General features: G+C 41.5%; 2 protein-coding genes across 2 annotated transcripts in view; one reads left to right on the top strand and one right to left on the bottom strand.

Moving 5' to 3' along the window:
• LOC126998848 (phospholipid-transporting ATPase IF-like) overlaps window positions 1-25,945 on the bottom strand; it is a 48,011-nt gene extending 22,066 nt beyond the window's left edge. The window contains exons 1-10 of the mRNA XM_050861000.1: window positions 25,121-25,945; window positions 21,574-21,741; window positions 17,592-17,681; window positions 15,999-16,163; window positions 14,540-14,692; window positions 13,714-13,794; window positions 9,032-9,170; window positions 7,873-7,954; window positions 3,645-3,745; window positions 744-878 (exon numbers count right to left, since the gene is read on the bottom strand). Of these exons, the coding sequence (XP_050716957.1) occupies window positions 744-878; window positions 3,645-3,745; window positions 7,873-7,954; window positions 9,032-9,170; window positions 13,714-13,794; window positions 14,540-14,692; window positions 15,999-16,163; window positions 17,592-17,681; window positions 21,574-21,741; window positions 25,121-25,141 (1,135 nt within the window). The 5' untranslated portion in view covers window positions 25,142-25,945. The remainder of the gene's footprint in view (window positions 1-743; window positions 879-3,644; window positions 3,746-7,872; window positions 7,955-9,031; window positions 9,171-13,713; window positions 13,795-14,539; window positions 14,693-15,998; window positions 16,164-17,591; window positions 17,682-21,573; window positions 21,742-25,120) is intronic.
• LOC126998849 (uncharacterized) overlaps window positions 14,618-26,137 on the top strand; it is an 82,340-nt gene continuing 70,820 nt past the window's right edge. The window contains exon 1 of the mRNA XM_050861004.1: window positions 14,618-14,749. The gene's annotated coding sequence lies outside the window, so the exon portion shown is untranslated. The remainder of the gene's footprint in view (window positions 14,750-26,137) is intronic.

The raw sequence follows: 26,137 nt of genomic DNA, 5'->3' as shown, positions 1-26,137 counted from the left end.
GAGAGGAATAAGGATGTGGAGTTAATTCGTAGGGAGGTGAAGGAGAAGAATAGATGAGAGAGGAAAAGGTATGTGGAGTGAGAGTGAAGGATAGCGAGATGTGAGAAGAGATAGAAGAGAAGTGAGGGAGGATGGTAGATGGAAGAGAGAGAGGAATAAGGATGTGGAGTTAATTCTTAGGGAGGTGGAGGAGAAGAATAGATGAGAAAGGAAAAGGTATGTGGAGTGAGAGTGAAGGATAGCGAGATGTGAGAAGAGATAGAAGAGAAGTGAGGGAGGATGGTAGATGGAAGAGAGAGAGGAATAAGGATGTGGAGTTAATTCTTAGGGAGGTGGAGGAGAAGAATAGATGAGAGAGGAAAAGGTATGTGGAGTGAGAGTGAAGAGTGAGGTTGAGGCGCAAGGTTGACTGAAAGGTAGACGAAGGAAGGGTTAGGGTGATTGATATAGACAGATAGAAAGGAATATATGCACAGTGTTATAAAAATTCATGCAGTAAGGGATGATTTGGTCGACACTAAGTACTTTTTTTTATTCTCCTCCTCTCTCCTCCTTCTTCTCCTCCTCCTCCTCCTCCTCCTCCCCCTCCATGAGCTCCCCCTCGCACCACCATCACCACCACCACTACCACACCACCACCACCACCACTCCCATTCCTTCCCCATCCTCCTCCTCATCTTCAACCACCATAACATCTCCCCCCACCAGACTCCTCCTCTACCTACCCCCCCCCCCCCCCTTACCCAGTGTGACGTAGAGGGAGACAGGGATGATGTAGCTGAAGATGACGAGGAAGGAGACACTGTCCTGATATACGTCCTTGGCTGTCACTGCTGTCTCGGTCACGTTCGATTGGGGGCCCAAATACCACATGCTGTCTGAAGGAGGCGACGAAGAGGGGGAAGGGGTGGGGGACGGGAAGGGAGGGAGATTAGAGTGTGTTGTCAAGGTGTTGCTGTTGTTCTGTACATATGTTTCAACCTGTTTCTGTATGTCTTTGCAAATTTGCCTGTGTTTGTCTGTCTATTTTGTCTGTTTTCTGTGTTTCTCTGTTTATGTATCTTTTACCATGTGTCTTTGCAAATTTACGTATGTTTGTCTGTCTATTTTGTCTGTTTATGTATCTTTTACCATGTGTCTTTGCAAATTTACGTCTGCTAATTTTGTCTGTTTTCTGTGTTTCTCTGTTTATGTATCTTTTACCATGTGTCTTTGCAAATTTACGTATGTTTGTCTGTCTATTTTGTCTGATTATGTATCTTTTACCATGTGTCTTTGCAAATTTACGTCTGCTAATTTTGTCTATTTTCTGTGTTTCTCTGTTTATGTATCTTTTACCATGTGTCTTTGCAAATTTACGTACGTTTGTCTGTCTATTTTGTCTGTTTATGTATCTTTTACCATGTGTCTTTGCAAATTTACGTCTGCTAATTTTGTCTGTTTTCTGTGTTTCTCTGTTTATGTATCTTTTATCATGTGTCTTTGCAAATTTACGTATGTTTGTCTGCCTACTTTGTCTGTTTCCTGTGTTTCTCTGTTTATGTATCTTTTGCTATGTCTTTTACTATCTCTATATCGTTCTCTTTCTGTCTTATTATCAACTTTTATTTCTTTTTAACTCTCCGTTCATGCCTATAAGTTTGTCTGTCTATTTTGTCTGTTTTCTGTGTTTCTCTGTTTATGTATCTTTTATCATGTGTCTTTTACTATCTTTACATCGTTCTCTCTGTCTTATTATCAATTTTTTTTTTTTTTAAATCTCCGTTCATGCCTATAAGTTTGCCTGCCTATTTTGTCTGTTTTCTGTGTTTCTCTGTTTATGTATCTTTTGCTATGTCTTTTACTATCTCTATATCGTTCTCTTTCTGTCTTATTATCAACTTTTATTTCTTTTTAACTCTCCGTTCATGCCTATAAGTTTGTCTGTCTATTTTGTCTGTTTTCTGTGTTTCTCTGTTTATGTATCTTTTATCATGTGTCTTTTACTATCTTTACATCGTTCTCTTTCTGTCTTATGATTCCTTTTTTTTTTTTTTTTAACTCTCCGTTCATGCCTATAAGTTTGTCTGTCTATTTTGTCTGTTTTCTGTGTTTCTCTGTTTATGTATCTTTTGCTATGTCTTTTACTATCTTTACATCGTTCTCTCTCTGTCTTATGATCTACTTTTTTTTTTTTTTAACTCTCCGTTCATGCCTATAAGTTTGTCTGTCTATTTTGTCTGTTTCCTGTGTTTCTCCGTTTATGTATCTTTTACTATGTCTTTTACTATCTATACATCATTCTCTCGCTGTCTTATGATCTACTTTTATCTTTTTTTAAACTCTCCGTTCATGCCTATAAGTTTGTCTGCCTATTTTGTCTGTTTTCTGTGTTTCTCTGTTTATGTATCTTTGCTATGTCTTTTACTATCTATATATCGTTCTCTCGCTGTCTTACGATCTACTTTTATCTTTTTTTAAGTCTCCGTTCATGCCTATAAGTTTGTCTGTCTATTTTGTCTGTTTCCTGTGTTTCTCTGTTTATGTATCTTTTGCTATGTCTTTTACTATCTTTACATCGTTCTCTCTCTGTCTTATGATCTACTTTTTTTTTTTTTTAACTCTCCGTTCATGCCTATAAGTTTGTCTGTCTATTTTGTCTGTTTCCTGTGTTTCTCCGTTTATGTATCTTTTACTATGTCTTTTACTATCTATACATCATTCTCTCGCTGTCTTATGATCTACTTTTATCTTTTTTTAAACTCTCCGTTCATGCCTATAAGTTTGTCTGCCTATTTTGTCTGTTTTCTGTGTTTCTCTGTTTATGTATCTTTGCTATGTCTTTTACTATCTATATATCGTTCTCTCGCTGTCTTACGATCTACTTTTATCTTTTTTTAAGTCTCCGTTCATGCCTATAAGTTTGTCTGTCTATTTTGTCTGTTTCCTGTGTTTCTCTGTTTATGTATCTTTTGCTATGTCTTTTACTATCTATACATCATTCTCTCGCTGTCTTACGATCTACTTTTATCTTTTTTTAAGTCTCCGTTCATGCCTATAAGTTTGTCTGTCTATTTTGTCTGTTTTCTGTGTTTCTCTGTTTATGTATCTTTTACTATGTTTTTTACTATCTATACATCATTCTCTCGCTGTCTTACGATCTACTTTTATCTTTTTTTAACTCTCCGTTCATGCCTATAAGTTTGTCTGTCTATTTTGTCTGTTTTCTGTGTTTCTCTGTTTATGTATCTTTTATCATGTGTCTTTTACTATCTTTATATCGTTCTCTCGCTGTCTTACGATCTACTTTTATCTTTTTTTAAGTCTCCGTTCATGCCTATAAGTTTGTCTGTCTATTTTGTCTGTTTTCTGTGTTTCTCTGTTTATGTATCTTTTGCTATGTCTTTTACTATCTATATATCGTTCCCTCGCTGTCTTATGATCTACTTTTATCTTTTTTAAACTCTCCGTTCATGCCTATAAGTTTGTCTGTCTATTTTGTCTGTTTCCTGTGTTTCTCTGTTTATGTATCTTTTGCTATGTCTTTTACTATCTATATATTGTTCTCTCTCTGTCTTATGATCTACTTTTTTTTTTTTTTTTAACTTTCCGTTCATCCCTATAAGTGCGCCTCCACCTCTCTGTCTGTCCCGGTCCATACTCACCGATGACCTCCTGGTTAAACACTTGGTACTTGAGCAAGGTGCACAGGACGATCTCAAACACCATGAACACGAAGAAGAACACCAGGAAGTAGTTCATGGACCTGTATGGGCAGACGAAGGTGGAGTGAGGGAGAGGAGGTGATGATGGTGTGAGGTGGAGTGAGGTGATGCAAAGGATGAGGTGGAAGAGCAGGAGAGCGAGAAAGGGAGAGGTGGAGAGAGGAAAGTCAAGAAGAAGGGAAAGGTTAGTGGGTTAGCACGTGGAGAATGATAAGAGGGAAGTGGGAAGGAAAGGGAGAGATAAAGGAATGCAGGAGAAGAGGAAGGCGATAGAGAGGTAGAGTAGAGGTAGATGGAGGAAGGGAGAGGAGGGAGGAAGGAAATTAAAGGAGTTGAGAGCAAAGAAGGTGGGAAATGATGAAAGTTTGTGAATTGAATAAAAAGGGATAGGGAGAAAAAGATGAGTTAGAGGAAGATAGCTTTAAAGTTAGAGAAATATTTAAAGGGAGGGAGAGGGAAAGTGAAAGGTTGAGGAATGAGTACACACACACACACACACACACACACACACACACACACACACACACACACAGAGAGAGAGAGAGAGAGAGAGAGAGAGAGAGAGAGAGAGAGAGAGAGAGAGAGAGAGAGAGAGAGAGAGAGAGAGAGAGAGAGAGAACTATCGCTGAAACATTTAAGTACACACCCTTTTCAACCTAAAGGCTTAATCAATTATATAAACGTCACTTGATTATTTATTTATATTTATCTTCTTGACTTGATGGATGGAATAGCAAATCTCTCTCTCTCTCTCTCTCTCTCTCTCTCTCTCTCTCTCTAGTATATCTATCTGTGTCTGTTTGTGCGTTTGTGTGTGTTTGTGAGTCTAGGTGTCCTATTACCTCTCTCTCTCTCTCTCTCTCTCTCTCTCTCTCTCTCTCTCTCTCTCTCTCTCTTTTACTAGTATATCTACATCAATCTAACCAAAGAAACACACACACACACACACACACACCAACGGCAAAATGTTTGTGTGTCAAAGTGTGTGTGTGTGTGTGTGTGCGTGTGTGTGTTGGAAAGCAGGCAGGGTATGGAGAAAGTACTGCATATATTGACTTGCATAGTTATGGATGGGTTAGCAACAGGGTGTGGATGCGGGCCTGAAGGGGGGGTGGATGAGTGGATGAGGGGGGGTGGGGAGGGATGAGTGGGTAGGGGGGATGAGGGGTGGGTGGAAAGGTAGGTGAGTGAGTGAATGGGTACGGCCTTAGGTGAGAGAGAGAGAGAGAGAGAGAGAGAGAGAGAGAGAGAGAGAGAGGTAATAGGACACCTTAACTCACAAACGCACAAACAGACACAGACAGACAGAAACAGAGAGAGGTAGTTTGAGGTAACTTTTGTTTTTATGAGATTTTAAAAAGAGAGAGAGAGAAAAAAAAAAGAGAGAGAGAAAGAAGCAAAACCCACTATAGGCAGGCGGACACACACACACACACACACACACACACACACACACACACACACACAGAGAGAGAGAGAGAGAGAGAGAGAGAGAGAGAGAGAGAGAGAGAGAGAGAGAGAGAGAGAGAGAGAGAAAGGGGCAGACTGCGGTAACTGTTCTTTATGACATATCAGGAAGGCGTGTGTCGGGCCTTCCCTAACAGGCGTGGGGGGTCAAGGTGAGGAGGAGGAGCAGGAGCGGGAGAAGGGGAGGAAGCTGTGGAGAATTAGAGATTAGCTCGGCCTTTCTTTTTCGTATGGCGCTCACTCGTCCGTGTACTCGAAGAAACAATTGATTTTTCTTCCTTTTTTTTATCTACTATTTTTTTTCTGTCTGTTTCTGTTTCTCTCTATCCGTCTCTGTGTCTGTCGCTGTCTCAACTATACTCGAAGAAACAATTGATTTTTCTTCCTTTTTTTTTTGTCTATTTTTTTTTCTGTTTGTCTCTGTTTCTCTACTATTTTTTTTTTCTCTCTCTCTCTCTCTCTCTCTCTCTCTCTCTCTCTCTCTCTCTCTCTCTCTCTCTCTCTCTCTCTCTCTCTCTCTCTCTCTCTCTCTCTCTCTCTCTCTCTCTCTCTCTCAATTAAACACTGGAGACCACACGTATTTCCTGTAACACTTGCCTCATCCAAGCCCACTCCGGCACTGCGTCACGGACAGAGGGAAGGGAAAGGTTCGAAGCTAAGAGTGACAGGGAGAATTTAACACTGGGCTTGGGGTGATGTAGGCTTGCAAGGCCACGAGTGACCAGCGATATTTTAGAAGCCGGATCTTTATATATGTGTTAAGAGACGGGGAATTTTGATAGTAAGTGATGGTAGGTGGGTGTATGTGTATGTTAGCCGGTTCGAACGCGTCACTCCCTTTGGTATTTAGCTCAGGAAACAAAAAGCTGCTCACCAAAATCCCCAGTCCATGGTCTTAGTGTGTGATAAAAGAGTTGTAATAATGATAAATGGTAGATAAGGTGTGTGTGTGTGTGTGTGTGTGTGTGTGTGTGTGTGGGAGTTAGCCAGTTCGTAACACTTCTTTCCGTTTCGTAATTACATCTGGAAACAAAAAAGCTATATTATCCAAAACTTTCAGAGAAGGACTTTTAATTATGATACAACACACAACTTTTATGATGAAGAGTGGTAGTAGGGTGCGTGGTCGCCAGTTCGTACGCACCTTACCATTTAGTACATTAAGAAACAAAAGCTAATCTCCAGAAATATTAGAAAAGTAGCAATATGTGATAGAAGAGACAGTGCTACACGTATATATAATTACATGAACAATAGGACTGGCAAAGCAGGGAGACATGGGAAGCTAGGAAAGGGACGTTTTATGATGGGAACAGATAAATAAAGTGATGTAAACAAGCATGGAGGAAGGGTATGCAGGCAGAGTAGTAGTAACAGCAGTAGTAGTAGTAGAAGCAGTAGTAGTAGTAATAGAAGTAGTGGTAGTAGTAGTAGTAGTAGTAGTAGTAGTAGTAGTAGTAGTAATAGTACTAGAAGTAGTAGTAGTAGTAGTAGTAGTAGTAATAGAAGTAGTAGTAGTAGTAGTAGTAGTAGTAATAGAAGTAGTAGTAGTAGTAGTAGTAGTAATAGAAGTAGTAGTAGTAGTAATAGAAGTAGTAGCAGTAGTAGTAACAGAAGTAGTAGTAGTAGTAGTAATAGAAGTAGTAGTAGCAGTAGTAATAGAAGTAGTAATAGTAGTAGTAGAAGGCCGAGCAAGAGTTAGGCAAGCAAGCAACCAAGCGAAATGTATTTAACACACGTAATCTATAGACTTAGGAAGCAAGTACTCTTTAAGCAAGAAGGTAAAGGGGAGGGTAAGGGGAGAGAGAGAGAGAGGGGAGAGTCACAAGGCAGGGAGAGGGAGGGGTAGGAGGAGCTGTAAGGGAACGATAACATACGATTAAAGAGCTATTTATCACAAGGTCAAGAAACGACACACACGGCTTTCCCTTATCGCTGCCGGGGATTAACGAAGACGAACACCTTAGTCACGCCCACGCCCTTTGATAACTAAGAGAACGGGGAGTGGTAGATGGGTGGGTGGGGGGGGGGGGGAGTGCGGGTGAGTGCGTAAGAGAGAGAGAAGGTAAAAGAATGTGAGGGAGAACAAGGAAAACGAAGGGAAAGTCAATATAAGGAGGAAATATAGAGGAGAGATGATGAGTGAAGAGAGAGAGGTGATGAATGGGTGGGTGTAGTGAGTGTAGGGGAGTGTGTTAGAGAGAGAGGGAAAAAAAAGGAAGGTAGAGGGGAAACGAAGGGGAAGGAGAAATGTATAAAGTGTAAGAGAGGAGATGGGTAGATAGGGTAAAGGTGTTAGGTTGATTGCAGGTAAGTTTTAGAGAGAGAGAAGGTAAAAGAAGGGAAAGGAGAGCCAGGGAAAGAAGGAAAAAGAAGGGAAATGAGTCTGCAAAGAGATCAGAATTAATGTAGAGATGGTGAGAGAAGGGAGGAGAAAAGGGGAAGGAAAAGAGACAAGTAATGGAGGAAAAGTTGAGAGAGAGAATGGAACGTAAAGAGAGAGAGAGAGAGAGAGAGAGAGAGAGAGAGAGAGAGAGAGAGAGGGGGGGGGGCATTCCATCTCTCCGACCTTTCCTCACATACTTTCCCCACCCTCTTCTTCTCTCCCCTCCCCTCCCTTCTTTCACCTTCCTCCCTTACCTTTCCCTCACTCCCCTTCATCTACCCTTCTCCTCTTCACCTCCCCATCATCATTACTCACTTGTCTATCGTGGAGAATTTGTTGCTTTTAATCTTGGAGTTGAGGGCCATCTTCGTGTCCTTCCCTGTGTAGATGCAGACGCCTGAGGGGGGAAAAGAAGATGGGTGAGGGGAAGAAGAGAGGAGAAGGTGAAGGTTGAAAGGGATAAAGGAGTAAGAGTAGTAGTAAAGAGTAAGTAAAGGGATAAATTAGTAAGTTAGATGAAGATGGGGAGAGAGATCAGATAAAAGCGTAAAGAATAAAGGGAGTGAATGGGAAGAAGAAAGAGGGAAGGATTAAACAGCTGTGTAAATTAAATGAAAAGGGGGAAGAAAAGGAGGGAGAGGAGGAAGAAGAGAGGAAAGATGAAGATGGTAAAATTATAATAAGTAGATGAAAAAGAGGAAGAAAGGAAAGAAGAGAGAGAGGGGAAGGGGGGACGGGAAAAAGAGTATAGTAGAAGGGGAAGAGAAAAGGGAAGTGAAAGACAAGGAATGAGAAAGGGGAGAAGAAAGGGAGGGAAAAGAGGGAGAACACAAAGAGAAAGAGATCAGAGCAAAGTGAGGAAAAAAGTAGAAGGGGAGAGAAAATGAAGGTGAAAGGGAAAGAATAAGAAAGTGGAGAAGAACGTGAGAGGAAAAGGAGAAAAACAAAGAGAAAGAGAGCAGAGCGAAGTGATGGAAAAGAAGAAGGGGAAGATATAAGGTAAGTGGAAGAGAAATAAGGAAAGGTAAGGGAAAGGAAAAGAGGATGAAGGAGGCAATTCTAAGATCCTTTGTGGGGAACGTAAAAAGAAAAAAGAAAAAAAAGAAAATAGGTATAAAGTGTTTTGTATTCAAGTGGTGGAAAGAGGGATTAAGGTTAGACGGGAAGGACACACACACACACACACACACACACACACACACACAAACACTCTCTCTTTCTCTTTCAATCTGCCTGTCTATCTCTCAATCTATCTATCTATCTATCTATATATCTATCTATCTATCTCTGACTGTTAAACAAAGGGAGTAGTAGATAATTATAAGGGCAAGGAAGAGCGGAGATGATACAGATTTGGCAGAATGATAAAATGCTAAATGGAAACGTAATATCTATCTATCTATCTATCTGTCTGTCTATCTATCTATCTATCTATCTATCTATCTATCTATCTCTCTCTCCCTCCCCCCCTCACCGTAGACCCAGGCCGTGTTCCTGAGCCTGGCGCCCCGCAGCAGCAAGTTGTCGGTGGCCAGCGATGTCGTGTCCGGTCGCTCGTCGCCGCGGTACACGTCCAGCCGACCCTTGAAGTCATAGAGGTTGGCGTGTGGGAGCTGGGAAGAGGGAGTAGGGGGGGGAGGAAGTTAGTTAGTTAGTGAGTTGGTTAGTAAGTTAGTGTTAGAGGGGAGAGAAGAGGAAGGGTCAGTTTGTTATTTGGTTAGTAAGATGGTTAGTAAATTAGTGTGTTAGAGGGGAGAGAAGAGGAAGAGTTAGTTTGTTATTTGGTTAGTTGGATGGCTAGTAAATTAGTGTGTTAGAGGGGAGAGAAGAGGAAGGGTTAGTTTGTTATTTGGTTAGTAAGATGGTTAGTAAATTAGTGAGTTAGAGGGGAGAGAAGAGGAAGGGTTAGTTTGTTATTTGGTTAGTAAGATGGTTAGTAAATTAGTGTGTTAGAGGGGAGAGAAGAGGAAGGGTTAGTTTGTTATTTGGTTAGTATGATGGTTAGTAAATTAGTGTGTTAGAGGGGAGAGAAGAGGAAGGGTTAGTTTGTTATTTGGTTAGTTGGATGGCTAGTAAATTAGTGAGTTAGAGGGGAGAGAAGAGGAAGGGTTAGTTTGTTATTTGGTTAGTAAGGTGGTTAGTAAATTAGTGTGTTAGAGGGGAGAGAAGAGGAAGAGTTAGTTTGTTATTTGGTTAGTAAGGTGGTTAGTAAATTAGTGAGTTAGAGGGGAGAGAAGAGGAAGGGTTAGTTTGTTATTTGGTTAGTTGGATGGCTAGTAAATTAGTGTGTTAGAGGGGAGAGAAGAGGAAGGGTCCGTTTGTTATTTGGTTAGTTGGATGGCTAGTAAATTAGTGTGTTAGAGGGGAGAGAAGAGGAAGGGTTAGTTTGTTATTTGGTTAGTTGGATGGCTAGTAAATTAGTGAGTTAGAGGGGAGAGAAGAGGAAGGGTTAGTTTGTTATTTGGTTAGTTGGATGGCTAGTAAATTAGTGTGTTAGAGGGGAGAGAAGAGGAAGGGTCAGTTTGTTATTTGGTTAGTAAGATGGTTAGTAAATTAGTGTGTTAGAGGGGAGAGAAGAGGAAGGGTTAGTTTGTTATTTGGTTAGTATGATGGTTAGTAAATTAGTGAGTTAGAGGGGAGAGAAGAGGAAGGGTTAGTTTGTTATTTGGTTAGTAAGATGGTTAGTAAGTCAAGTGTGTTAGAGGGGAGAGAAGAGGAAGAGTTAGTTTGTTATTTGGTTAGTTAGATGGTTAGCAAGTTAGAGTGTGATGTGAAGAGGGAGAGAAGAGGCAGAGTTAGTTAGTTAGTGAGTTGGTTAGTGAGTTAGTGTGTTGCGGAGGGGTGGAACTCTTAACCACAAATCTATATCTATCTCTCTATCTATCTACTAATTTACCTATCAGTCTATCCATCTATTTATTTACCGTTCTTTCTTTAATTCGCTTGGTTTCATCTTGTCTCGCCTCTCATATTTCGTTCTTTTTATTTTCCTCTCTTGCATTCCCTTGGTCTTTCTTTCTATCTAAATATCTGTCTATCTATCTGTAACATCACTCTGTCTACCTGTCCGTCTACCTGTGTGTATATCAATCTATCTACCTATTTACCTATATATCTCTGTGTCTGTCTGTCTATCTGTCTATCTATCTCTATGTATCTGTCTATGTAACTGCCTATGCATTTGCCTCTAGCTAGCGGTGTAAAGAGAGAAGGGGGAATCGTAAGCCGAGAGAAAGGCGGCTAATGTTACCTGCATTGATAATTGTTACCTGGACGCAAATTTATCTGCATTTAATGATACCTGAGCAACAAATGGGGAGGGGAGGAGGAGGGAGGAAGGGGAGGAGGGGGAGGAGAGGAAGAAGGAAGGAGAGGGAGGAAAGAGTTTTAGAGAGTGTTTGGGGAAAGGAAAGGAAGGGAGGGGAATATATGTGTGTGTGTGTGTGTGTGTGTGTGTGTGTGTGTGTGTGTGTGTGTGTGTGTGTGTGAAGTCGTAAAGTTTAGCGTGCCAGTAAGGAAAGGCTAGTTACTTTCTCTCTCTCTCTCTCTCTCTCTCTTTTTTCTTTTTTTACAGTAAGAGCAACAGTTTAATCTTACGTTCATCCGCTCACACGTTCATCAAATAATGTTCCTCCTTCATTCGGAACCGGTAATTATCTTATTTTTGTTTACCTGTTTCCTCTTGTTTGCATATCACACAATCTTCTACCTGTGTGTGCGCTTTTTGTTTTTCTTTTGTTGTTTTGTTTGTTTTTGTTTCGTGTCGATCGTAGTGAAAGAGGTTTGAGAGGCCTCGGGTTACAGTCAGTTTTTGTTATGTATTTTCTTTTTTTTTCGTGTTTGAAGGAGTGACCGGATATTGTACTCCTAGTGTGTGCCTTTTCCGTTGCTAGGGAATTTTTTTTTTTCATTCAGGAGTAATGATTTGCGGGCTTTTTTTCATTATTGTTTTCTCTTTTTTTTCTGCCCTTGAGCTGTCTCCTTTAATGTAAAAAAAAAGTTCACATTTCTACAATTTAGTATAATATTCTTAAGTGACCTGAACTATTTATATATCGAAGAAGATAATATTATAATAGCCTGTCTGTTCCTTTAATAAGATTCAGTAATATAATTTAGTTTCTTTTTCATTTCAATAAAATTCATAATAATGATGAAAATAATTATGATATTTGAAAAAAAATTGTTGTTTATGAACTTTGTGTAATCTTTTTTATCGCAGTACATCATTTCATTATAAGGTTCTTTGGTGACCTGGTATGTTAATTATTTAGAAAGTGTATCATTTATAAATTCATTATATTTATTGATTAATTAATTATCTATATTTTTTTTCATTTCCGTTTAATTCATCTGAGCATAAATCATTATCTAAGTCAAATTCTTTCATCATCATTCAATACCGTTCAGTTTCGTTTGGCGTCTCCTAGATTATTTAGAATGCCGTTTTTCATGGCTGGGTGCTCAATTCGATGACTAAATAGGGTCATAAACAGCAGAAATCATATAACTGACCCAACTCTTCCAGATTCTAATACTTCACGCGGCGGGAATGGCATAGTTCAGAGCCACATTCTCTCGTCCAAACCTGTCTTTCTGCTGGTAATTAATATCTGGCGCTCACCTGCTCCGTTTACCTGGGGTCCGATTATGGCATCAATATGTTTTGTCATTCTGGGAACTTATATCTAGCTATTGAATTATGGAACTATCGTGGGTCTCTTCCTGAATATTACGTTCCCTCCTATACTGCCCGCTTCTTTTACCTTCTACCTTCTCCTTCCTTCCTTCCTTTCCTCCTTCCTCTCATACTTCCTTCCTTTCTTTTTTCCTTTCTTCCTCTCATCCTTCCTTTCTTCCTTCCTTTCATACTTCCTTCTTCATTTTTTACTTTCTTCTTCTCATCCTTCCTTCCTTCCTTCCTTCCTTCCTCTCATCCTTCCTTCCTTCCTTCCTTCTTTTCTTCCTTTCTCCCTTTCTTTTTTTTTTCTCTCTTTCTTTCTTTCTTCTTTTTCTTCGTCCCTCAGTCCCTTCTATCCTTCCTTCCCTCCTTTCTCCCTTCCTTCCCTCATTCCTTCCTTCCTGTACTTTTTCTTCCTCTTCATCTCTCCCCGTTCTCCTTCTCCATTTCCCTCTCCTCCTATCCTTGTCATTTTCTGTATCTCCTTTCCAGTCTTCTTCCTCCTCCTCCTCCTCCTCTTCTCTCTCCGTTTCTTACTCACTTTTTCCTATTCGTTATCCGCCTTGTCTCCTCCTAATTAACCACCTGCTCCGTTTACGTGGGAATTGATTGTGGCATTCATTTGTTTTGTCGGTCTGGGAATTTGTATCTAGTTAGTTAATTATTATGGAACTGTCGTGGTTCTCTTCCTGACACTTACGGATTTACGTTCCCAGTGACCTTTTTTTAGGATCTCAAGATTTCATTGCATTCTCCACTTCCCTCTTCTTTTATCTTCTCCCTTCTTCTCCTTCCTTCCTTCCTTCCTTCCTTCCTCCCACCCACCCTTCAATTCTTCCATCCTTCCTTCCTTCCCTCCTTCCTCCCATCCATCCTTCCCTCTTTCCTTCCTTCCTTCCTTCCTTCCCTCCTTCCTCCCATCCATCCTTCCCTCTTTCCTTCCTCCCTTCCTTCCTTCCTTCCTTCCATCCTTCCTTCCTTCCTTCCTCCTATCCATCCTTCCATCTTTCCCTCTTTCCTTCCTTCCTTCCTTCCTTCCTTCCCTCCATCCTCCCATCCTTCCCTCTTTCCTTCCTTCCTTCCTTCCTTCCTTCCTCCCATCCACCCTTCAATTCTTCCATCCTTCCCTCTTTCCTTTCTTCCTTCCTTCCTTCCCTCCATCCTCCCATCCATCCTTCCATCCTTCCTTCCTTCCTTCCTCCTATCCATCCTTCCATCTTTCCCTCTTTCCTTCCTTCCTTCCTTCCTTCCTCCCTCCCATCCATCCTTCCATCCTTCCTTCCTTCCTCCTATCCATCCTTCCATTCTTCCATCCTTCCTTCCTTCCTTCCTTCCTTCCTTTCTCCCATCCATCCTTCCATCCTTCCTTCCTTCCTCCCATCCTCCATTCCTTCCTTCTTTCTTTCTTCTTTTCTTTTTTCCTACTTTTTTTTCCTACTTATGTTCCTACCTGAGGCCTTGATTACGACACTCACCTGGCACTGCACCGTCGCCCGCAGGTTCCAGAGGTCATACTCGTTCTGCAAGTCCCTGGTTTCTGATGGACACGCAAACACCTATAGAAAGGAAAAGAAAGCATTAGACGAACACAAACATAAAGGTGAATAGAGAAGTGAGTCAGTCGATAGGTAAATGAATGTATATAAAAATCAGATAGTTGTTAGATAGATAAGCGAGTAGATTTAGAAGTGAATAGATAGGCAAGTTATTCAGTTTCTCCTCCTCCTCCTCCTCCTCCTCCTCCTCCTCCTCCTCCTCCTCCTCCTCCTCCTCTTCCCTTTCCTCCTCCACCATCCCTTTGTTCTTTCTTTCAGTTACTCCCTTCCTTCCTTCTTTCCTTTCTTTCTTTCTTCCCTCCTTCCTTCCTTCTTTCCTTCCCTTTCTTTCTCCCTCAATTCCTTCCTTCCTTCCTTCCTTTCTTTTTTTTCTCATTTCTCTTGCTTTCCTTCATTCTTCTCTTTCTTCCTCCCTTAGTTCCTTTCTTCCTTCCTTCCTTCCTTCCTTCCTTCCTTGCTCCCATCCCTTCCTTCCTCCCATCCTTCCTTCCTTTCTTCCTCTTTTCCTTTCTTTTATTTTTCTCTTCTTTCTTTCATTCTCTCTTTCTTCTCTTTCTTCATCCCTCAGTCCCTTCCTTCCTTCCTTCCTTCCTTCTTCCTTCGTCCCTCCCTCCCTCCCTCCCTCCCTCCCTCTCTCCCTCCCCCTTCCTCCCTCCCCCCTCCCTTACCAACCCCCTCCCCAAACAGTTCCCTCCCCAACTAGTCCTCCCATGACCCCTGACCCCTGACCCCTCTTTTACCCTACCTTCAGATTGGTCTCGCCGTCCAGGTTGGCCGTGGTGACGTCACACTTGCCCTCGGGGTCAGATGAGGTCAGCAGCAGCAGGTCACACGGAAATTCCTCCCTGTTGCTGACCTTGATCACGTCCCCCACATGGATCTGGTGCCATTTGACCCTCTGCAACGCCGGTCAACTTAGGGTCAGGTCAGGTCAGGTCAACTCAGGTCAAATTAGGTAAGTCAAGTGTTTTATGTCTTTTATTTTATCTTCTTTTTTTCTTCACTTGTCGGACTTGTGACCTTTCTTTTATTATTATGACTGTGTTGTTTTCTTTTTAGTTTTTTACTTGTTTTTTTCTTATTTTTTTCTTTATTATATTTTTTTTTGTATATGATTGCTGTTGTTATTATTTTCGTCGCTGTTGTTGTTTGTTGTGTTATTGTTGTTGTTATCCTCATTATTTATTATCATCACCATCATCATCTCATCATCATCATCATCAATATCAGTGGGGTCAAACGGGGTAGTTATTATATCGCTCCTTCCAAATTTAATCTTTTTATTTTTACTTCTGCAGTTTTATTGTTACCCACGTTACCCCGTTAAAATTATCAGTATACATTAAACACTTAACAACAGTAATGAATTTTGCCATAATGTACAAACTTATATTATTACCACAAAAGTTCCGTACCCTTCACTGACCTAAATATCACCTTACCGCAAAGTCATATTCAGAAGTCATGATTCAGGTAACTCGGTGATGCGTAGGTGCAAACCAGCGTTGTCAAATTATCGTACTCATCGCATTTCATTTTCGTAGTTGCTGACCGATAACTATAACAACAAAGAACGGAAAACATTAATATTCAACAGTTTTAGCACTAACTTTGATTTTCTCGCGTTACTTGTGTAGGTACGAGAGTTTGAGGCATAAAAATGAAAGATGCGATATGTGGTTAATACGATAATTTGGCAACGCTTGTGCAAACAGACCGCAGGGTGGTTAGATAAAGAGACAGCGAACGATTAGAGGAAGGTGGCGGGCAGGCAGGGAGATAATATGAAGTGCATTTTTAATCCCCGACTTTGAAATCTATTGTTCTTTATCTTTGAGGACTTTTTTTTATGACACACACACACACACACACACACACACACACACACACACACACACACACACACACACACACACACACACACACACACACACACACACACACACACACACACACACACACACACTCGAAATTGACCTCTCTTTTTGACCACTCCTCTGTACTCTATTCAGGAGCAGTAAGTAGCGGGCTTTTTTTTTTCATTATTGTTGTTTTTTTTTTTTTCACGCCCTTGAACTGTCTCCTTTTCTGTAAACACACACACACACACACACACACACACACACACACTATACAGCACTATGACCTCTAGACCTTACATTCACCCATCTTCCCTTCCGCCGCCCTACCCCCCTTGCACTCACCTTCGCCTGGCCGTCCCTGAGCACCGTGGCGGGGGCGTTGTTAACCTTGTCATCCTCCCGGTGCCTCAGCCAGTCCTCGTACGCCTGCTTCACGGCCGTCACGCTCACCACGAAGAGCAGCGGCAGGATGCTCGTCAGGGGGGACACGGGGCTGTCTATCGTGCTCTGGAGGGGAAGGGGGAAAAGAGGGAATGTGGGAGTGAGTGAGGGAAGGAGGGAGAGAGTATGTGTGAGGGTGAGGGTGAGGGGAATAGAGTGCGTGTGTGGAAGGGGGAGTGTGTGTGTATGTGTGTGTGTGTGTGTGTGTGTGTGTGTGTGAGAGAGAGAGAGAGAGAGAGAGAGAGAGAGAGAGAGAGAGAGAGAGAGAGAGAGAGAGAGAGAGAGAGAGAGAGAGAGAGAGAGAGAGAGAGAGAGAGAGAGAGAGAGAGAGAGAGAGAGAGAGAGAGAGAGAGAGAGAGAGAGAGAGAGAGAGAGAGAGAGAGAGAGAGAGAGAGAGAGAGAGGAGTATGTGTGCAAAGGAGAAGAAGAACTTGAGTGTGTGAGAGTGAGGGGAAAAATGTGGGTGACTGAGAACAAGAGGAAGAATGTGTGTGTGTGTGTGTGTGTGTGTGTGTGTGTGTGTGTGTGTGAGGGTAAGGGGGAAGGAAGTACGTGTGTGTGCGTGAGGGGAAAAGTGTGCATGTGTCATTGTGTGTGTGAGAGGGCGAGAGGAAGACTTTTGTGAGTGAGAAGGAAGGGAAGTATGAATGAGATAGTGATTGTACGTGAGTGAATGAGGAAACGTACGTGTGTGGGTGTGAGGAAAAGTGAATATGTACGTGAGAGGTGGAGAGGGAAGGGACGATGGGGAAGTATGAAGCGTGAGAAAAAAGTATATGTGTGTGAGGGAGTGATGGGACACATTGACCTTTCCCTCTATATATAAACGTTAAAAAAAATATGCTCAGAAATATGTACGTGAGAGGTGGAGAGGGAAGGGACGATGGGGAAAGTATGATGCGTGAGAAAGAGTATGTGTGTGTGAGAGAGTGATGGGATACATTGACCTTTCCTTCTATATATAAACGTTAAAAAAATATGTGTGAAAGAGTGATGGGATACATTGACCTTTCCTTCTGTATATAAACGTTAAAAAAAATATGTGTGAAAGAGTGAGGGGATACACTGACCTTTCCTTCTATATATAAACGTTAAAAAAATATGCTCAGAAATGCTATACAGACCAAACGTTATGCTAAAAGATTATGAAGACTGTGGTTAAGGGTAAGAACATGGAAACGTAGAAATATTTAAAACAAGGTCAGGGTATAGATTTAGAAGATTAGGAGTGGGACTGTAAAAAAGAAATATGAAGAGGAATATATAAAAGTCGGGGTATTTGGTTAGAGGAGGGTAAGAATATTGATAAGTAGGAATGTAAAAAGTGGGGGTGACATGGGCAACGGTGTGTGTGTGTGTGTGTGTGTGTGTGTGTGAAGGGGAGGGACATCGCTCTTTGGGGCTGGTGGTGTGTATGTTTGTGTGTTACGTATATTGGTTATGCTTAGTCCGTTCTCCATACACACACACACACACACACACACACGTACGTACATGGATGATGGCCAGACACAGGAAGTAGAAGTTGGCCAACCGCCGGAACTGTTCGAAGAGATTCTTGGGCAGGAAGGTGACCACCGTGTACTGCGGGGGGAGAATTACATAGAATTACATAGATAACCAAACCACACAGGCCCTAAATCCCAAACTAGGTGGTCTGTCCTAAACCTAAGTGACAGTTGTTATGCGGCCACCATGGCGTTGAAACTGACTTAGTGAACATTTAGATGGGGGAGATAGCGGTCAAGATTATTCTTAAACGATGGAATCGAGTTACACTGCACCACTGATGGTGGTAATCTGTTCCAATCAGCATTAGTGATGAAGAATTTTGTGCAATCTGAATGAACTTGTCTACGTTTGAGTTTAGCGCCATTATTTCTCGTTCGCGTCGAATCATCCATCACAAACAGCTTGGTCGGATCCACGTTGGTAAAACCGTTAAGTATTTTAAAGCTCTCGATCAGTTTTCCTCTGAGGCGGCGTTTTTCAAGAGAAAACAGGTTTAGATGTGACAGCCTTTCCTCGTAGGGTATGTTTCGTAATGAAGGAATCATCTTGGTTGCTTTACGCTGAAAACCTAATTTAGCAATGTCTTTCGCATGGTTGGGAGACCAAAACTGCACGGCATACTCCAAATGAGGTCTGAGGAAAGTATTATACAAAGGTAGTATAACATCTTTATTCTTGAATGAAATTTTTTTCTTAATCAAACCGATCATCCTGTTTGCTTTTTTAACGGACTCGTTGCACTGCTGGGAAAACTTGAGGTTAGACGCGACTGTGACGCCAAGATCTTTGACCGAGTGAACGCCTTTAACTTTAACGCCGCACATTTCATAGTCCTTCTTTATATTTCTAGATCCAACCTGCAGAATCTGGCACTTGTTTATATTAAAAGGCATTTCCCATTTTACTGACCAATCTGATATTTTACGCAAATCTTGCAGGCTCCGCCTGCCACATTCCGTAAGTACCGCATTGCCGATTTTCGTGTCGTCTGCAAATTTACTAATGAAATTTTTGAGACCTAGGTCAATGTCATTGATGTAAATGACGAAGAGAACGGACCCAGGGCAGAGTCTTGGGGGACACACTAGTGACTGGCATCCACTCAGAGGTCGCTCCATTTATTACAACGCTTCGCTTTCTATTACTTAGCCAGTGCCTGATCCATTCGTGAAGCTTATTTCCTTGATTTTATGAAGCAACTTGTAGTGTGGGACTTTATCAAACGCCTTCTGGAAGTCTAAATATATAATATCAAGTGATTTAGAAACATCATAGACTACAAAAAGCTCGTTATAGAACTTTAATAGATTCGACAAACAAGATCTGTTGTTACGGAAACCATGTTGCGAGTCCAGGATTAGCGAATTACACTCTAGGTAGTTAACTACTTTATCTCGAATAATTGTCTCAAATAATTTACCAATAATTGAAGTTGAGCTGATTGGCCTGTAATTATCCGGTAATTTTCGGTCGCATTTTTTGAAAATGGGCGTTACGTTAGCCATTTTCCAATCACTAGGAACGATACCATAGTGCAAAGACATATTAAACAGCATTGTTAAAGGTCTGAGTATCTCTCTTGATATTTCTTTAATTAATTTTGGATATATTTTATCAGGTCCTGGACTTTTGTTAGTTTTAAGTGACTGTAGCGCTTTGAGAACCTCATCTGTACTGATTTCAAAGTCAGGGAGGGAATGACTGTGATTTTCAATAGTGTTAGGAACAGCAGCAGTATCGGTAGAATTACTATTAAAAACCGAGGCGAAATAAGAATTTAACGTGTTCGCTATGCGTTGGCTGTCTGTCACGATATTGCCCGAATTAGCTGTTAATGGACCAATCCCACTTCTACTCTCTTTTTGTTGTTTATATATCTAAAAAAAACTTTTAGGATCTGACTTGCAATTTACCGCAATGTTTACTTCGTACCCCCGTTTCGCCTGTTTGATGAAACTTTTGACTTGTCGTCTTGCTTCGTAGTGCCGTGTACTATTTTCGGTAGAGTTGTCGGTTTTCTTTTGCCTATATAACAAGTTCTTCTTTTGGAGAGCAAGTTTGATTTCATTATTAAACCACGGAGGATTTTTAACTTTTCGGCGCTTTTCACAAGATTGTACGGATTTATCTTGTTCAGTTAGTAATCGAGCTTTAAAGTCTTGCCAAGATTCTTCGACTTCGATGTTGAATTCTAATTGAAAGTTCGTTAATGACTGTCTTATTCTTTCAAAATCCGCTCTTTTAAAATTGGGAACCAATACTTTATTCTCTGCAATCCTTGTTTGAGCTCTTATGTCGAGGCGCACCAGTCTATGATCGCATGATCCAAGGTGTTCGCCAACGCTAATATTGTCAACTAAGTTCTCTTGGGTTACTAATACAAGATCAAGAATATTATTATCGCGCGTTGGTTCACTAACCATTAGCTAAGGCAGTTATTTTCAACGAAGTCTAGCATCCTGTGCGATTCCCCCTCGGATCCCGTGAGTGCCTATATGCGGTAGATTAAAATCGCCCAAAATCAATGCATCACTGTTTCGGAGAGTTCTTTGCAAAACGCTATACACTGTTTCATCATCCTCGAGAGAGAGAGAGAGAGAGAGAGAGAGAGAGAGAGAGAGAGAGAGAGAGAGAGAGAGAGAGAGAGAGAGAGAGAGAGAGAGAGAGAGAGAGAGAGAGAGAGAGAGATACCGCATGAGAAATACACCATCTGGTTTTCTCCCTCACTTTCCAAGATGATAATTATAATATATACACAAGCATGCAGACTTTCCCAAGCGAAGATAAACGTACTACTACTACTACTACTACTACTACTACTACTACTACTACTACTACTACTACTACTACTACCACTAGTAATAATAATAATAATAATAATAATAATAATAATAATAATAATAATAATAATAATAGTAGTAGTAGTAGTCGAACCCGGGCCATCAGGATAAAGGTCGAGTAACATAACAACTCAACCACCAGTTAGCTACAAGGTCATCGCGATATAGATAAAAAAAAGCACAAAAGTAAGAACAGAATGTATTACTAGAAAACATATCAATATCCCCGTTTTTTCCCGCGTCCGTAACTATAGAGAAATGCTACGTTCATCATTCTTACAGTTAATCCCAATAAAGACGTTCTGACTAAACATTACCAGCCGTTCAGCAAACCATTCACCATTCCGGCATCGTGAATAACAGGAGTAAAGTTGTAGGGGAACCTTTGGCACTAAATTTGATCACCTTTTCTTTATCATCGCCTATTCTATTTTTAGGAGGAGCACTTTTTTTTCCTTCTTTGCGCTCCTTTTTCCATCATTTTCCTTCCACCTTAAGTTAGCCTTCTGAGCTGTTAAGAATGGCAGTATATATAGAGAGGCATGCAGAGTTTCCTACGCGAAGATATATGTACTACCACTACTACGACGACTGTTTCTACTACTACTACTACTACTACTACTACTACTACTACTACTACTATTCACTCATCACAACCCTTTCATGAGTATCATAGTCTTTGTACCCTCCTTGCCCCATTTAAAAATCACTTCCATAATCAATTCGTTCCATTAAAAGAAAAAAAAGACACTGAGCCACTCTTTGTAACACACTAGAAAAATCAAGCACTTTCTTCTATGGTAAAGACGAAAAGAAGTGGTAAAAGAGATTCCCCGTCAAGAAAAACAAAACAAAAAATAAGTATCAAAACAAGGCACCTAATTGACCTTTCTTTTGGGCACTCATCTATACTCTCTTATAGTAACAGTGATCAGCGGGCTTTTTTTCTCTCATTTATTTTTGCCCTTATGGTGCTTCCTCTACATTAAAAAAAGAATAAAAAATAGTGCAGACAAGCTTTCAGACAAACCAAGAGCTAAGAAAAAGAGAATAAAATAAACATAAAAAAAAAAAATACCAAACTAGTTCCATACGTGTCTTGAACAAAAAATGCCGTCACTTACTTTGGCCGTGGTGACCTTGTTTGTGGCATAGCGGGGGAGGTTAGGCGGCGGCGTAGGCGGAGGTGGACTGGGGCTGGCATCATCGGAGCCTAGAGACGGCGAGGGCGGGGCGGCAGGAGTAGGGGGAGGAGGTTGTTGGTTGATGTAGACGGTGCGTGTGGCGCCGCTCTGAAGAAAGGGAGTAGTGGGTTCAAGGAGAGAGAGGAGAATAGAGATAAGTAGAGAGAGAGAAAAGTGAAAGAAGAATGAAAGGATGGAAGGATGAAAAAATATTGGTGGAGGATGAGAAAAAAGGATAGACAGATAGAGAGAAGTGAAGGAAAGAAGGAAGAAAGGAATGATGGAAGAAAAAAAGGTGGGTGAAGAAAAAGAAAAGAAAGAAGGATAGACAGATAGAGAAAAGTGAAGGAAAGAAGGAAGAAAGGAAGGAAGGAAGAGAAAAGGTGGGTGAAGAAAGAAAGAACAGAAAGAAGTATAGATAGATAAAATAGAAAAGAAGGAAGGAACGAAGGAACGAAGAAAAGAAAGTAAAAAAGGGAAAGAAAAAAGAAAGACAGAAGAAAAAAGAAAAAAAAGAAAAGACAAAGGAAAGAATGAGAAAAGAGAAAACATGTAACCCGATTCACTACCCTCTCCCTAATACCACAAGCACTAGAAGAGTCCTATCGAGTAACCAGCATGAGGTCTAACCAGAACTTGAGAGAGAGAGAGAGAGAGAGAGAGAGAGAGAGAGAGAGAGAGAGAGAGAGAGAGAGAGAGAGAGAGAGAGAGAGAGAGAGAGAGAGAGAGAGAGAGAGAGAGAGAGAGAGAGATACTCCCTAATCAACTCACTCTTTTGTCCTCAACTCTGCATCTTCCTTAACTTTCAATCCCTTTCTGTATGACCCTAACCCATTCCCTCCCTTCCCAATCCCTTTCTGTATGACTGGCTTAGTGATTGGGTTCAGAGAGATTTGAAGAGATTCAGCTTAGCGATTTTGTTTATATGATTTGTTTTCGAGAGAGATTTGAAGAGATTTGATATAGAGAAAGAGATTTTGTTTTGAGATTGGGTTTAGAGAGAGATTTGGAGAAATTTGGTTTAGAGAAAGATTTGCATCCCCTCTCTTCCCAATCCCTTTTGTATGACTCATAGCCCATTCTCTTCCTTCCCAATCCCTTTCTATATGATCCGTAATATATTCCCTCCCTTCCCAATTATTTTTTGTATGACTCTAACCCATTCCCTCCCTTCCCAATCCCTTCTGTATGACCCCAACCCATTCCCTACTGTCTTAATTCCTTTTGTATGATTCGTAACTCATTCCCTCCCTTCCCAATCCCTTTCTGTATGACCCTAACCCATTCCCTCCCTTCCCAATCCCTTTCTGTATGACCCTAACTCATTCCCTCCCTTCCCAATCCCTTTCTGTATGACCCTAACCCATTCCCTCCCTTCCCAATCCCTTTCTGTATGACCCTAACCCATTCCCTCCCTTCCCAATCCCTTTCTGTATGACCCTAACCCATTCCTCCTTCCCAATCCCTTTCTGTATGACCCTAACTCCATTCCCTCCTTCCCAATCCCTTTCTGTATGACCCTAACCCATTCCTCCTCTCCAATCCCTTTCTGTATGACCCTAACCCATTCCCTCCCTTCCCAATCCCTTTCTGTATGACCCTAACCCATTCCCTCCCTTCCCAATCCCTTTCTGTATGACCCTAACCCATTCCCTCCCTTCCCAATCCCTTTCTGTATGACCCTAACCCATTCCTTCCCTCTCCAATCCCTATGTATGATCCGTAATCCATCCCCTTCCTTCCCAATCCCTTTCTATATGATTCGTAGCCCATTTCCTCCCTCTCCAATCCCTTTCTGTGTGATCCTAACCCATTCCCTCCCTTCCCAATCCATTTAAGTGACTCGTAACCGATTTCCTACCTTCCCAATCCCTTTCTGTATGAGCCCATCCCAATCCCTCCCCTCCCGAGTCCTGTCTTACTGATTAAATTCTCTGTACACGCTTTCAGACCAATTCGTTTCTTCAGGACCGTCAAGTTACCAATCCTCTTCTCGACCCCTTTCTCTCTTTTCAAGTTTCCAATCCTCCTCTCGATTCTTTTTTCTCTAATCAAGTAATCAAGCCTCTTCTCGACCCCTTTCTCTCTTTTCAAGTTTCCAATCCTCCTCTCGATTCTTTTTTCTCTAATCAAGTAATCAATCCTCTTATCGACCCCTTTCTCTCTTTTCAAGTTTCCAATCCTCCTCTCGATTCTTTTTTCTCTAATCAAGTAATCAATCCTCTTCTCGACCCCTTTCCATCCAATCAAGTAATCAATCCCCTATTCCTTTCAGTACACTCAAGTAACCAATCCTCTCCTTGATCCCTTTCTCCCTAATCAAGTAATAAGTCCTGTCTAATCCTTTAATTGTTTGGGAAGATATAGACTACGTGGGGGTTTGATTAAGGTTTCTGAATGATTAAGGGGATAACAAGAGCGATTTAGATTAAGTACTTATATTAAAAACTGATATGAGAATACGCTGTAACGGATTTAGATTGGATAAGTTCAGTTCAGGTTTTGTCTAATTATTTTCCTGTTACCCTTATTTTTGTTTCCTTATTCCCTCTCCTATTATGTCCCTCTTCCTATCGTATCCACTTTCCTCCACATTCTTTACTCCTTCCCTATTCATTTTCTATCCTACTTTCATCCGATTCTTCTCTTCCTTCTCATCCCCTTTTCTCCTGTTCTCCATCCTGATCTCTCTGCCTCACATTCTCTTCTCCCTTCTCTTTCATCCCTTTCTTTATGATGCTCCAGATACAAGCTTTTCCTTTCCTCTCTAACCTTCAGCTGTCTCGCCATCCTTTTCTTTACTGCACTCCTCAAGTTCTTATCACGTTGAGTTCACTCCTACGTGCCCTTATTGTTCACTTATTCTTAGCTCATTCTCCCTCTCTCCGTCCCTCCCACCTTAGCCATGTTCTATTTGATGCTCCGACTACGTTCTCTATTCCTCTCTTACCTTCAACTCCTCATCCTGTCTCTCGATCCTTTTGTTTACTGTCTATGATGCTCTACATACTGCTATTATTTTCCTTTCTAACCCTCAACTCATCCTGTTTCTCGATCCTTTTGTTTACTGTCTATGATGCTCTACATACTGCTATTATTTTCGTTTCTAACCCTCAACTCATCCTGTTTCTCGATCCTTTTGTTTACTGTCTATGATGCTCTACACACCTCCACTATTTTCCTTCCTAACCCTCAACTCATCCTGTTTCTCGATCCTTTAGTTTACTGTACGCTCTGGTTGCTTATCCCATTGAACTCACTCCTGCCAAACCACATTTTTCTCTTATTCTTTAGCTCATCCTCTCCCCTTCCCCTCTCATTTCCGTACCATCTGACTCTCACATAACCCTCATAGACTCCATTCCTCTATTATTCTTAACTCATTCTCCCCTTCCTTAATCCTCACAGACTCCATTCTTCTTTTATTTTTAGTTTATTCTCCCTCCCCCTTCCCGACCCTGTTCCATCTAACCCTCACATAACTCACCAGCGCTGCTTTCTTCTTCATGCCTCAGTCGTAAACACACGCACACATACACACATATATAGGTAGGTGGCTGGCGGCTCCTCGGATCACCACTTCTTTCCCAAACACGCCATCACCATCACTGCATTGCTTTCTCTGTCCCGTCGTTTCATGCAATCAGTTTATCGCTCAACACGCAGGCCATCACGAAATACCACGAAACACAATTAGTAACACTTTTTCTGCCACTTATATGTGACTCTGAGCACAACACAACACAGTAAGTCAACGAAACTGGAACACTGTGTTTAGGTTGATTCTCTTCATGCACTATAATGTCAGTCTGTGTCAGTCTATCGGCAACGCTTCTTAGGTGTGGCCACTCTTTTCTGTCTCTCTTACGCCCACGAACTCAACACAACACAAGTCAACGTACAACACTGACTCAAAGGACAATTCAGGCTTTTTCAGGTATTTTCACGTTTGGTAATTTAAGGAGTTTCTTGTTAGTTCAGTAAGGTTTCTCCGCTACTTTTATTATTCTTAACACACGTCAACGGTACCCCAGCACTATGTTAAAAGGGGTATCTTGATCGAATTGATGGGGTAATGTCGGAACATGAAACTCAACGGAACTACAACTTAATCGTTTCTTGACAGTTTATCAGCAAGGTGTCCCCGCCGCTCTTATCCCCACCGAACGCTCTCAAGTCAACGAAATCCTATACAACACTGAGTTAAGGGAGTTTTTTGATCGACTTCGTGTGATAATGTCAAGTTATCAGTGCACTTCCTCCCTCCGCGCCCGTGCTTTGTGGGTGCAGCGCCGCGGGCAACTAACTTATCACCGCTTCCTCGTCCCCACCGCCAACCCCATGCTGACAAGAGGTAGATAAGGCGTGACTTTTCGTATGGCCATATCGGAAAGCCTTAATCTTGTCCATAGTAAGTTAGCAGACTGATAGAGAGCGTGTCGTGGGTGTGGGTGTGGGTGTGTAGGGGGGGGGGCGTGTGTGTACCTTGTCCTTGTGGCGTTAA

Source organism: Eriocheir sinensis, chromosome 15 (genome assembly GCF_024679095.1).
Source record: "Eriocheir sinensis breed Jianghai 21 chromosome 15, ASM2467909v1, whole genome shotgun sequence".
Taxonomy (NCBI): Eukaryota; Metazoa; Arthropoda; class Malacostraca; order Decapoda; family Varunidae; genus Eriocheir; species Eriocheir sinensis.
Note: the sequence above shows the minus strand (reverse complement) of the source record. Positions and strands in the feature narration are given on the sequence as shown.